Below are 12,400 nucleotides of genomic sequence, written 5' to 3' on the forward strand. Positions count from 1 at the left end.
GTGCAAAAGATGCAGGCTAATTGGGAACAGGTGGGTGCCATGATTGGGTATAAAAGGAGCTTCCCTGAATTGCTCAGTCATTCACAAGCAAAGATGGGGCGAGGTTCACCTCTTTGTGAACAAGTGTGTGAGAAAATAGTCAAACAGTTTCAGGACAATGTTCCTCAACGTACAATTGCAAGGAATTTAGGAATTTCATCATCTACAGTCCATAATACAGTGTTCCCTCGCCACTTCGCGCTTCACGTTTTGCGGCTTCAGTGCTTTGCGGGTTTTTCCAAAATATTCATTAAAATGTGTTTTTTTTTTTAAATACAGCCATATCGGCAGCCATATTGCGGAAAGACGCGTTGTTTCATGTTGATGCACGAGAGAGAAGGTTTCCCTGCATGCCAAACAAAGAGATGAGTTGACTCAGAGGCTTTTTCCATGCCTGTACTGTACGGGCACTCATACAAGGCGTGTGATTGGTTCCCGGCGCGACATCAGCCAATGAGAGCATGAGTGGATTTATCCCGTGAGCTGATTGGCTGCGCATCATCGCAGCCTCACCCAGCATCTTCCCTTGTTGTGTCTCGCCAGTCTCGTCCACGCTGTTGTGTTCGCAATAGCTTTTTTTGTTTAAGCGATATTTTTTTGTATTAGTTAAGCAAGCCCTTACAATCCGCTTACAAAAAAACAAAACAACAAATGCCCATCACTATGTTTTTCTCCAAGGTAAAAACCCCAGCTACACCGTCAGCGCCTCCAGCAGAAGAGTCTCCGAGTCAAGTGAGAGCCTCTCCTCTGTCAAAAACTCAAGCCTCTTCTCCTCTCTCAGAAGGCAATGTAGATGAATGTTAATTACTGTATAATCAATGTTAATTACTGTATAAGATTTTATAATTAAATATTTAAGTAAATATGTGTACTAATGTAATTTTCGTCTCAAATAGTGTTTATATCTTTTAAACATTCTGGTACCCACATACATATCCACGAAAATTCCTAGGGGGGGGCAAATCCTACTCCGGGGGGTTCTGGTCCCCAATAACCGCAAAAAATGAGGGAACACTGTATCATCAAAAGGTTGAGAGAATCTGGAGAAATCACTGCATGTAAGTGGCAAGGCCGAAAACCAACATTGAATGGCCGTGACCTTCGATCCCTCAGGCGGCACTACATCAAAAACCGACATCAATGTGTAAAGGATATCACCACATGGGCTCAGGAACACTTCAGAAAACCAATGTCAGTAAATACAGTTCGGCGCTACATCCGTAAGTGCAACTTGAAACTCTACTATGCAAAGCAAAAGCCATTTATCAACAACACCCAGAAACGCCGCCGGCTTCTCCGGGCCCGAGCTCATCGGAGATGGACTGATGCAAAGCGGAAAAGTGCTCTGTGGTCCGAATTGTGGACGTCGTGTCCTCCGGGCCAAAGAGGGAAAAAACATCCGGACTGTTATGGACGCAAAGTTCAAAAGCCAGCATCTGTGATGGTATGGGGCTGTGTTAGTACCAATGGCATGGGTAATTTACACTTTTGTGAAGGCACCCTTAATGCTCAAGGGTACATACAGGTTTTGGAGAAACATATGCTGCCATCCAAGCAACGTCTTTTTCCTGGACGCCCCTGCTTATTTCAGCAAGACAATGCCAAACCACATTCTGCACGTGTTACAACAGCGTGGCTTCGTGGTAAAAGAGTGCGCGTACTAGACTGGCCTGCCTGCAGTCCAGACCTGTCTCCCATTGAAAATGTGTGGCGCATTATGAAGCGTAAAATACGACAACGGAGACCCTGGTCTGTTGAACAGCTGAAGTTGTACATCAGGCAAGAATGGGAAAGAATTCCACCTACAACGCTTCAACAATTAGTGTCCTCAGTTCCCAAACGTTTATTGAATGTTGTTAGAAGAAAAGGTGATGTAACACAGTGGTAAACATGACCCTGTCCCAGCTTTTTGGGAACATGTTGCAGACATCAAATTCTAAGTTAATGATTATTTGCTAAAAACAATCAAGTTTATCAGTTTGAACATTAAATATCTTGCCTTTGTAGTGTATTCAATTAAATATAGGTTGAACATAATTTGCAAATTATTGTATTCTGTTTAACACAACGTCCCAACTTCATTGGAATTGGGGTTGTACACACACACACACACACATATATATATATATATAGCCCTGCGATTGGCTGGCAACCAGTTCAGGGTGTACCCCGCCTCCTGCCCGATGATAGCTGGGATAGGCTCCAGCGCGCCCGCGACCCTAGTGAGGAGCAGCGGCTCAGAAAATGGATGGATGGATAAATATCTCTCTTTATATATATATATATATGCAGTACATATACACAGTATATACATGAGTATATACACAGTAAATTTTTACTGCTCACCCGAGAATCATGACATCCTCGCAGGCGCTCCCACATTGATATAAAATCCATGAAATCCATACTACAGTGGATTTTGTTCTGATATTTTCAGATGAGCAAGGGAGCATAATTAGAGATGTCCATGTAAATTTTGGTGCCGATTGGTCACAGTTTTGTGACATAAAGCTATTTTAAGATTCTTTACAAATTATATTGTCCTGACACGGGAGATGAAAAAAATAATAATAATTACATCAACACATGCACTCAGATCACAATACCTCTTTGCGAGAGAATCAGGAATCTCATTCCCCTCAATCCCAGCGTGCCCCTGTGCTCTCTCAATCCTTTATAGCCAGCTGTGGCCCAATGGTTAAGATCAATCCCTACCACTGTGGGGGACCTAGGTTCAAAACCCTGACTGGAACATCCACCAACATCCCCTGGACTCACAGCTGTGTTGTCCTTCAGCAAGACACTGATACCCTGAAATGCCCCCCGGGCGCTTCAGCTGCCCCCTGCTCCAGTGTGTTCCACTAACATGTGTATGTGTTCACTGTGATGAGTAAAATGCAGAGAACAAATTTTGTGTGCATGCATGAATGTTCATGACAATAAAAGGTGATTCTTCTTCTTCTTATAACGCAAAGGAGATTTCATTAATAAGGTCAGGCTGAGCCTTAGATCTACCTCCACTCAATGCCAACAACGCAGTTGCCAGGTCGCTGCATATTTTCACCTAACTTGGTCCAATTTCCTCCATCCACTACAATGCCCAGAGATTAGCAAGTAACTTTGTTACAAACAGAACTGCCGTCAGAGATTTGCTGGCCTCTAACAATTCCCACCTTAAGGACACAGTACCCAAATCCCGCCTTCCCACTCACTGGATCTATAAAGCCATCTGTGAACACCTCCAGAGACCTTGAGGCTGACAGGAAGTCCTCTATTCTTTTAACATTGCTCTTGTCTTTCTTCAGCAAGAAACTGTGTTTTACCTCTCGATCTGGAATTCGCCAGAATGCCACTGATCGCCAGCGAGTGTGCTCCGCAACCCTTACCTGATGTAAACCAAGCTTCCTGGCCCACTGATCAATAATGTAAAGGAATGACTTGCTCTTAGGCCCATCTCCCGCCCCGGGGACAGTTGGACTAGTCCAACTGAATTTTGCCGAATACTGCTGCCCTAACTTCTTTCGCCTCACACTAAGTGGCATTTCCCCAATTTCCACGAATAACACTGGAATTTGGGTGTTCTTAAAAGCTCCACAGCATATTCTCAGGGCCTTGGACTGTAACGGATCGAGCTTTTCAAGTATTAATTTTGTCGCAGAACCATACACAGTGGGTGTCAGAGTTTTACCTTTCATCAAACCAAACACCCCCCAAATTGAATAACTTTCACTCTCTCAAGTGGAGTCCCATACATACTTAATCCACTTCTAGGCAACTTCCTTTAAAACCAAATGTTATGTCGTTTGATTTTGAGGTTAAACCCCCACTTGTGTGTATCCAATCCAGATAAACTGTATACCTGGTAAGAGAAGCTGCAATTTTGATCTCGTCTCACGATCTGTTTTCAGCATACAACGAAAATAAAAGAATTAGCCTCATTGTTCCAATAATCTTGGAGGGAGGGAGTGCATTTTACTTTAAGGGATGACCAGTCTGCTACCTGAATCCAAACCTCAATGTTCTTTTTTTTCAGACAGTTTTTGGACATGGGGGCAGCACGGTGAACAAGTGCTTAAAGATGTTTACCTCACATCCTTCATGTTTGGAGTTTTGAATGTTCTTCCTGTGCTTGCATAGGTTTTCTGCGGGTACTCCAGCTCCCTCCCACATTCTGAATGTTAGGTTAATTGAAGACTCTCAATTGTCCATCTATTTGAATGTGAGTGTGAATATTGGTTTGATTATATTTTGCCCTACGACTGGCTGGCGAACAGTCCAGGGTACCCTCTCAGTCAAACTCAACTGGGATGGCCTCTACCTCATCTGCTCATGAGGATAAGGAGTATACTGTAGAAAATGTTTGGATGGATTTGCATACAAGCAGGCAATTGATATAAATTGATTCAAGTTGACCAATATGTCCAGTTACTGTGGCTCTTTGACCACCAATGCTTAATATTTTAACCCCCCCACCACCACCACCACCACAAGTTACAACATTCTAAAGCCTTTGTGACCAAGTTTGTGCTGTATCTCTTTTCGAATTCAGGAACTTTGTTTGTTCTGTTTTATTATACAGTATGTATTGCAGCATGCTACTCTGAATGTGTAATTTAATATGAAAAGATTTTAATTTAAAAGACAATTATCACATTTGATGACTGGTTCCAGATCGAGGTGATTCAATCTATATTCAGGTCCATAATTAGGTCAAGTGATTTGTTGCTCACTTACTGTCTTTTGTAAACCAAGCAAACAGAGAGTGATAAGGTCCGTTATGGAAGTCTGTATAGTATTTGATCAATAGGTCGACAGGTCAATCAACAGATCGATTTTGACTGTGTGTTTTGAAAGAAGGTAAAAGGTCAATGGTTGTATTTACTTGGTGCGACAAAGAACAAGCAGTATGTGTGTGTGTGTTGGATGGATTCCGGGGGTGGCTTTTAGCTGCAGAATATAAAAGGTCCCACTATACCTCTCGCCACATCTCTCTGACCAGAGTGTAGTGCTTGGGAGACTGAGATCAGAGACCTGAAATATGAAGAACTGTTTACTGTTCTCGCTGCTATTGGCATTAGGCTGCGTGCACATCCAGGCTGCACCAGTGGACCAGGACGCCATGGTGATGGAGTCTTGTGAAGATGCTCTGGCGATGGGCGCTGCTCGGGAAGCTCTCACCAAGATTAACCAGGACCGGCAGGAGGGCTACATCCTGACCCTTCATCGCTTATCCAACGCACACTCCACAAAGCATGTGAGTCTCACCAGTGACTGCTCTTGAACTACCGAACACACTTCTTGTGATAACACGCTTTCTTGTGTTGGAAAGGGTTTTTTATGTTTGGTTTATATTCACTTTTGTAGAACTGCTATACTACCAGTAACAATATATTGATGAAGAAATTCCAAGGTTTAGTTACTTTTGTGAAATAAAGTATCCTGTCAAGTTAATTTGTGTAATTAGAACACATTTGTTTTTTATGAAAAAAACTTAAATTCGGCATGAATCCAGTACAACTTCTTATTAAAATTGCTGCTCATTGCTTAACTAATCATTAAGTGACCATTTCAAACAAATACTGCAATTACATATTGATTGTCTCTGATGTCCATTACAGGGAGAAACTGGTATTGTTTTCTATCTAACTTTGGATGTTGTTGAGACCAACTGTAGTGTTCTCAGCAAAAAGGACTGGAAGGACTGCGAGGCTCGCCCTACAGGAGAGACACCCGTTAGTAGCAAGTTTTTTTTTTCTCAGTATTACACAATACTCTTTTTTTTTTTTAACAATAACTATTTAAGAAAATGCAATGTATAATAATTCTAAAACACTAAATACATTCTTTTTAAATATTCATAATTTTTCCCTTCAGGTATATGGACAGTGCAAAGCAGCTATCTACATGAACAGGGTGCACAAGGTGGTGCGTCTCTACAAGTACAAATGTGTTGTTAGACCAGGTACATACTAGTGATTATCTAATTTAATTTCCACACCCCAATCAGACTAAAACGTGCAACAACAACAGTGTAATATCTGTGTATTGATTTTTTTCTCTCTCTCTATTTAGTTCCTGCATCAAGGGTGAACCGCTTGTGCCCTGACTGTTCAAGTTATATCAGTTTTGATAATGCTGAGATTCAGAAGACGGTCTCTGAATCTCTGGAGAAGTTCAACAACAAGAGTGGATTGAGCAATAAATTTGCTCTGCTGAATATTACCCGAGCAACAGCAGGGGTATGATCTTCACTTGCCAACACTCACCAAGACTTTGTGTGACATATACATACAAAACATTTGTAACTGTACTCCATTACTTTTTTGAGAGAAAATGTGAAGTTAAATTACACTTACATTATGAAATTTCCATGATTACAATTTTAGTTGGGCGGCACGGTAGCCGACTGGTTAGCACATCTGCCTCACAGTTCTGAGGACCGGGATTCAAATCCCGGGCCCTCCTGTGTGGAGTTTGCATGTTCTCCCCGTGCCTGCGTGGGTTTTCTCCGGGCACTCCGGTTTCCTCCCAGATCCCAAAAACATGCATGGTAGGTTGATTGACGACTCTAAATTGCCCGTAGGTGTGAATGTTAGTGCAAATGGTTGTTTGTTTCTATGTGCCCTGTGATTGGCTGGCAACCAGTTCAGGGTGTACCCCGCCTCTCACCCGAAAATAGCTGGGATAGGCTCTGGCACCCGAGTGAGGATAACCGGTACAGAAAATGGATAGATGGATGGACAATTTTAGTTACATTTGAAAAACAACAGCAAAAGCTCCGCTTTTTTTCATGGCTATTCCACCTTCCAAAGCCAACGCTTGTGATTGGCTCTCTCTGGTCATGTGCTATTCTGCCGTAGTCTCAAACATATGGCATACTGTATTTTTTTGTATGACCTTGAAGCGCAAACTTGTGGTGCAGTCTCTTAGTTTGTCTGAGATTTTGAAAAGGTTAGACTCATTAATACACTTTTGAACATTAAAGAACATTGACTTTTGAACACTTTCATTTTCATAATTTTGGACTTTGTATGAAACATTCACGAATCTGGGTTTTCATATGAAGCGATAAAAGCGATATGAAGCAATCTAAATTGTGCACATTTGTCATTATATCAACATGGTATATTTTCAACATGCTGTACACTGTGATGCAATGTAATGCAAAAAACACATTTTTTGTTATGTATCTGAATTGCCCGTAGGTATGAATGTGAGTATGAATGGTTGTTTGTTTATATGCGCCCTGTGATTGGCTGGCGACCAGTTCAGGGTATACCCTGCCTCACGCCCGAAGATAGCTGGGATGGGCTCCAGCACGACTGTGACCCTAGTGAGGATAAGCGGAACGGAAGATGAATGAATGAATGTAAATTTCATCATGTTTTGTTATCAGGTTATTATTCACATTCAGGATTGTGTCGATGCATTCATTCAAAATTAAGCAAAGTAATCAAAATGTAATCAATTGTAATTGTGATAGTTATACTACTTTGAGAAAGTAATTGAAATAGTTACACTACTATTACGTTTTCAATGGGGTAACTACATTGCCAAAGTAATTTTCCCAACACTTACTGTACTCTGCATTATGCACATCAATCAGTACAGAGACACGATTCTGGTTTTCACCAAGAGGCAGGGGTGGCAGAACAACTTTGAAAGTGGGAGGTCACCGTACTTTTGTGGCACTTTTTCCCACTCTAAGGACAGTTTTTGCCCCTCTGAAATGAATCGACAGGGGTGTGGGGTGCTGATTGAACATTTTCTGTCATAAAAAAAACAATCATCGATGGGTTCGGGGGTGGGGGGCGTGGGGTGGTTGTTGTTAATCCAACACTTTCTGTCCTAAAAACCAATTGTTGACGAGGGGTTGATCGTAAAATTTCAGGGGCACTTTTGCCTCTCCGAGGGCTGTCATGGCCGGTCCGAGGGCACTTTTGACCTCTCCGATGGCACTTTTTGCCGCACAAAAACCTAGGGTAAAAAAGGGGCACTGAGAGTAAAAAGTGGGGGCACATGCCCCCCAGGCCCACCCAGTTCCACCCGCCTCTGCCAAGAGGCAAAGTTCAGCTCTGCTTACATCCATCCATCCATTTTCTGTACCGCTTATCCTCACCAGGGTCGCAGGCATGCTGGAGCCTATCCCAGCTATCTTCGGGTGAGAGGCGGTGTACACCCTGAACTGGTCGCCAGCCAATCGGAGGGCATATATAATCAAACAACCATTCGCACTCACATTCACACCTACGGGCAATTTAGAGTCTTCAATCAACTTACCATGCATGTTTTCGGGATGCGGGAGCAAACCGGAGTATCTGGAGAAAACCCACGCAGGCACGGGGAGAACACAGGAGGGGCCGGGATTCGAACTCAGGTCCTCAGAACTGTGAGGCAGATGTGTTAACCAGTTGAACATTTTAGAACCATTGCTACTGAAGGGGAGCAGGATGAAAATAAACATCTTCCATTGTATTCAAGACATAAAAAGCAAATGTATGTCACCTATAGAGTACAAATAATTTTACCATAAAACACTCTAAAGATAACATAATCTGTTGATTATTTAACTGTTTGATTTTATGGGTATTCGATATTTAAAAGTGAGGTTCTCACTATGATGGCCAATCACTGAACAATTGCCTAATTTTGTTATGCCTGTTCCTTTTTTGTCCAGATGGCCATTGGAATGTATTACCATGTTGAGTACACCATCCAGGAGACAACCTGCACCAAGAACAACGAAACCGGAACGGACAGCAAGTGTCCTATCATGGACTGCGAGTTTGCTGTGAGTCTAGACAAACCCTAAACTTGTTTTATACAACTAAATTAAGTATGATTTTTAGGGCTGGGATAAATAATATATTCTTAGATGCCTTCTTCTGGACTTCATGTGTGGAGTTTGCATGCTCTCCCTATCCTTGTGTGGGCTGTGAATCATTGTTCATCTATATGTTTCTTGCAAATGACTGGCAACCAGTGAGTGCCCCCTGCCTATCACCAAGTCAGCTGGGATAGGCTCCAGCTCATATGAAAAGATGGATTATTAAATAACATTCTCCTGTCTTTTTTCTTACTTTCCTCTAGCACAAAGGTTTCTGTAAGGCCTCCCACTTCCAAACTCCCACTGGTGACAGTCAGATCAGCATAGCATGTGAGATCTATGAACCTGAGGTAAGGCCACAAAACATTATTTTATCTTCTTATAATTGGTATGATGTATAGTGTATTGCTCAAAACTGAATAATGATAGGGAGTTTTTACCCTGTAAAATGGGTTTGCATGGTAAAATTGGTTTCACTAGTACAGCGTCATTCTATTGTCAAGGTAGAAAGGCTTTTTACAATCGCACCTCATTCACCCATTCACACAATGATTAACGATGTGGACTGAGCCTAGTTGCCCCAATATTCCTAGATATAGTTATATTCTCAGCATCAACTACATCTATTATATATTTATTTCACTTGCATGTGCGCATGTGTGTTTGCGCATGTGTCTATATCCTATCCCAGTGGTTCTCAATTATTGTCAGCCTGGGAACCGCGTTTCCCTATTTTTGGCTTTGGCTTTTGCTGCCACTGAGACTGTGCCGCTATGCGCTCCTTCTGTTCGTCTGCTAATGATCAATACCACCGATTTCCTTTGTCGTATGATACTGCAAATAGAGTCCTTCAAATGACTAAAGTATCAAAAGCATCAACATTGTCTTGAGGATCGATCTTCTGGTATCAGAGGCATTGACATTTGAGTGTCGATCCTTCCCCACGCCAGTGACGCTGCTCCAACCGCTGTAATGGCCGTCTCGTCACAGCACACTTTGCGCTCTTTTTTGTTGATGGTGTGTATTTTCTAGGCTTCACACGATCAGGATTTTTTGGGCCGATCACCGATCAGCAAGTTTAAAGAAACAATAACCGATTACCAATCCGATCACAAGAATCGGATTGGTGATCGGATAATGTGTCTATTTAAATGACTTACTCTCTATCCTTGTGTACTGTATACTGAGTATCTTACAGTATTCTCTACTCAGTATGTATTGTAATCAGTCAGGTCAAACCAACATTAATTAGAACATGACATAAATAAGTGCTAAATTACTGTAATTAAATTACTTTATTGTAATTAATTTACTTCACACACACCAAAACTTTAGAGCATGATTCGACATAACACCGGCATGTATATGTACGACCGTTAGTACTAGCACTAGCTTGCTAGGCTACTTAACGTTTTGTTGCCTGCGTGCGAGCTGTATCATATTAAAAGTATGCGAACATACCTTTAGCAATCATTGAATTAAAGTCCTTTCTCGAGCACCAGTGACCACCAGCACACGTTTTTCCCCATTTTTTTCTAATAATACACATGACGCGGGGCATTGTTGTTGTCGGTACCATGGTAACGGGTGTATCCGGTCACGTTTGAGTTGACAAGATAAACTCGGTCAAACAGAAGTCGCTGTCAGAGGAGCCTTTTCTGGACACTAGTATGATAAAAACAAGGTGTTTTTTTTTAATGAAATTGACACTTTTAATCTAAGTCCATGTTAGAGAGTCACTCTGTGGAGGTCTAAATAGCCAAAATATGGGACCTTTAAGAAAATTATATTTTCCAAATAAAAGGCAAGTCCGACCTGGCATGCACAGTAAATATTCCATTGTACAGGGAGTCCTCAGTTTGCTACGGACTTCCACTCCTCCAAATTTTTATGAACGTCGGAATGCGTCATCCTCTATGTTTATCAAATAATAAATAGAAAGTCACATATTGGTACCGTCATGAACCAAGGACCCCTGTAATTTTTTTACTAGCTGTCCACGACCCAATTGTGGGTGCCTACCCACCAGTTGAGAATCACTCTCCTACCCTATCCTGAATGCTGGAGTTTTATTAACATTTATGCTACCACAAACACTCATTCACAGTTTCTTTCCAGGCTGGTGAACAAGAGAAGAAAGTCCACATTTTGGGCGGCGTGACCGATCACAGTCACAATGACACACACCCGCACAGCCACAGTCACGACGAAGCACATGCTGCAGACTCGGCCCACACTCATGATCACGTCCATGACCACACCCAGAGTCATGCTCACCATGATAAAATCGACAAGCATGCTGAGGACAGTGACCACCACCACACACACGACCATCATGAGGGAAGTGCCCACAGGCACGCTCACGCCCACTCCCACGACCATGGACATGGACACGATCATGTACACACTCACCACGCCAAGGCGCACAATCATAGCAGCGACTCACCCAACCACCACCATGACTACCAGCATGAAGAATTGGTGCACACCCATGAGCATGACCATGAACTTTCCCTGGACCATGACCACAAGCACGCTCACTTGCATGAGCATGAGCACCACCATCATCATCATACGCATGACCATGAGACAACAGTCCATGACAATCCGGAGGGCATCGTTAGGGTGTTGCTGGCCATGGACCAACTGATGACCCTGCCTTCCTTCCCTGATGTACCTGCAGGTGAAGTAGGTGTTGTGCTGCCTCTTGTCGCTGATCCCCAGATCCCCGGTGAGATGCAACCAACCATTAGGTCCTTCCCCACTTCAGTTTCATCTCAGTGTGCATCACCAAAAAAAGGCGAAACCCTGGTGGAGGAACTCTTTGAAGAAGACCCAATGTTCAAGCCAGCCGCCTAAGATGGTAGACGGATACACACACCAATAGACTGAAGTGCAGTACATGTTCTAACTTGACATTCACTTGGAATCATAATGTTTCATTCTGTTTGTACTGTATCAACTCTTGGTTGCACAATATAAATAAATGATATCAGAAATACTCATCGACTGTAATGTTTGAAGCCATTTTCAACTTGGAGTTATTTTCACTGCAATTGGCCGGCGACCAATTCAGGGTGTACACTCCTCCAGCACTCCCGCAACCCTAGTGAGGATAAACGGTACGGAAAATGGATGAATTGAGTTATTTTCAATTAAACAGCAATCTTTTTTTGACCAGCCTGTGGCATATTGTAGAATAAAACAACACAGCACCCATTAGGCTTGTGCTTGTCTACAATGTACTGTAGATCTCACTTTTGACACAGAGTGGTGCTGCGAATTTACTGACGCCTAAAAAATGCAATTATATTAGCTTCTATAATAATGTATTTTTTTCAAAAAACTAGACAAGAGTATTTTATTGAATTTACTCAAAATACAGTGTTACAAATTATTATGTACAAAAGTTAAAAAAAAAATTCTGTCATTACATACAGATAAAAAAAAATTTTCTTTTACGAAGCACAGCCTTCTTAGATCCCTATCTCACTGGCGGAGACGTCGCGGAAACTGTCGAGGGTGGTCAGTCGC

The 12,400-nt window shown here is 42.3% G+C and overlaps 1 protein-coding gene across 1 annotated transcript; it reads left to right on the forward strand.

Annotated features, from left to right (window-relative positions):
* The first annotated feature begins 5,013 nt into the window (after nucleotides 1–5,013).
* On the forward strand, nucleotides 5,014–11,867 carry fetub (fetuin B). Its single transcript, XM_061780342.1, has 7 exons — nucleotides 5,014–5,293; nucleotides 5,658–5,771; nucleotides 5,914–6,001; nucleotides 6,112–6,278; nucleotides 8,717–8,830; nucleotides 9,130–9,216; nucleotides 10,985–11,867. Exons 1-7 carry the CDS (start codon nucleotides 5,078–5,080, stop codon nucleotides 11,723–11,725), a joined length of 1,527 nt encoding a protein of 508 aa, XP_061636326.1. The 5' UTR covers nucleotides 5,014–5,077; the 3' UTR covers nucleotides 11,726–11,867.
* The last annotated feature ends 533 nt before the right edge of the window (nucleotides 11,868–12,400 follow it).

This window comes from Phyllopteryx taeniolatus, chromosome 7, assembly GCF_024500385.1.
Source record: "Phyllopteryx taeniolatus isolate TA_2022b chromosome 7, UOR_Ptae_1.2, whole genome shotgun sequence".
NCBI lineage: Eukaryota > Metazoa > Chordata > Actinopteri > Syngnathiformes > Syngnathidae > Phyllopteryx > Phyllopteryx taeniolatus.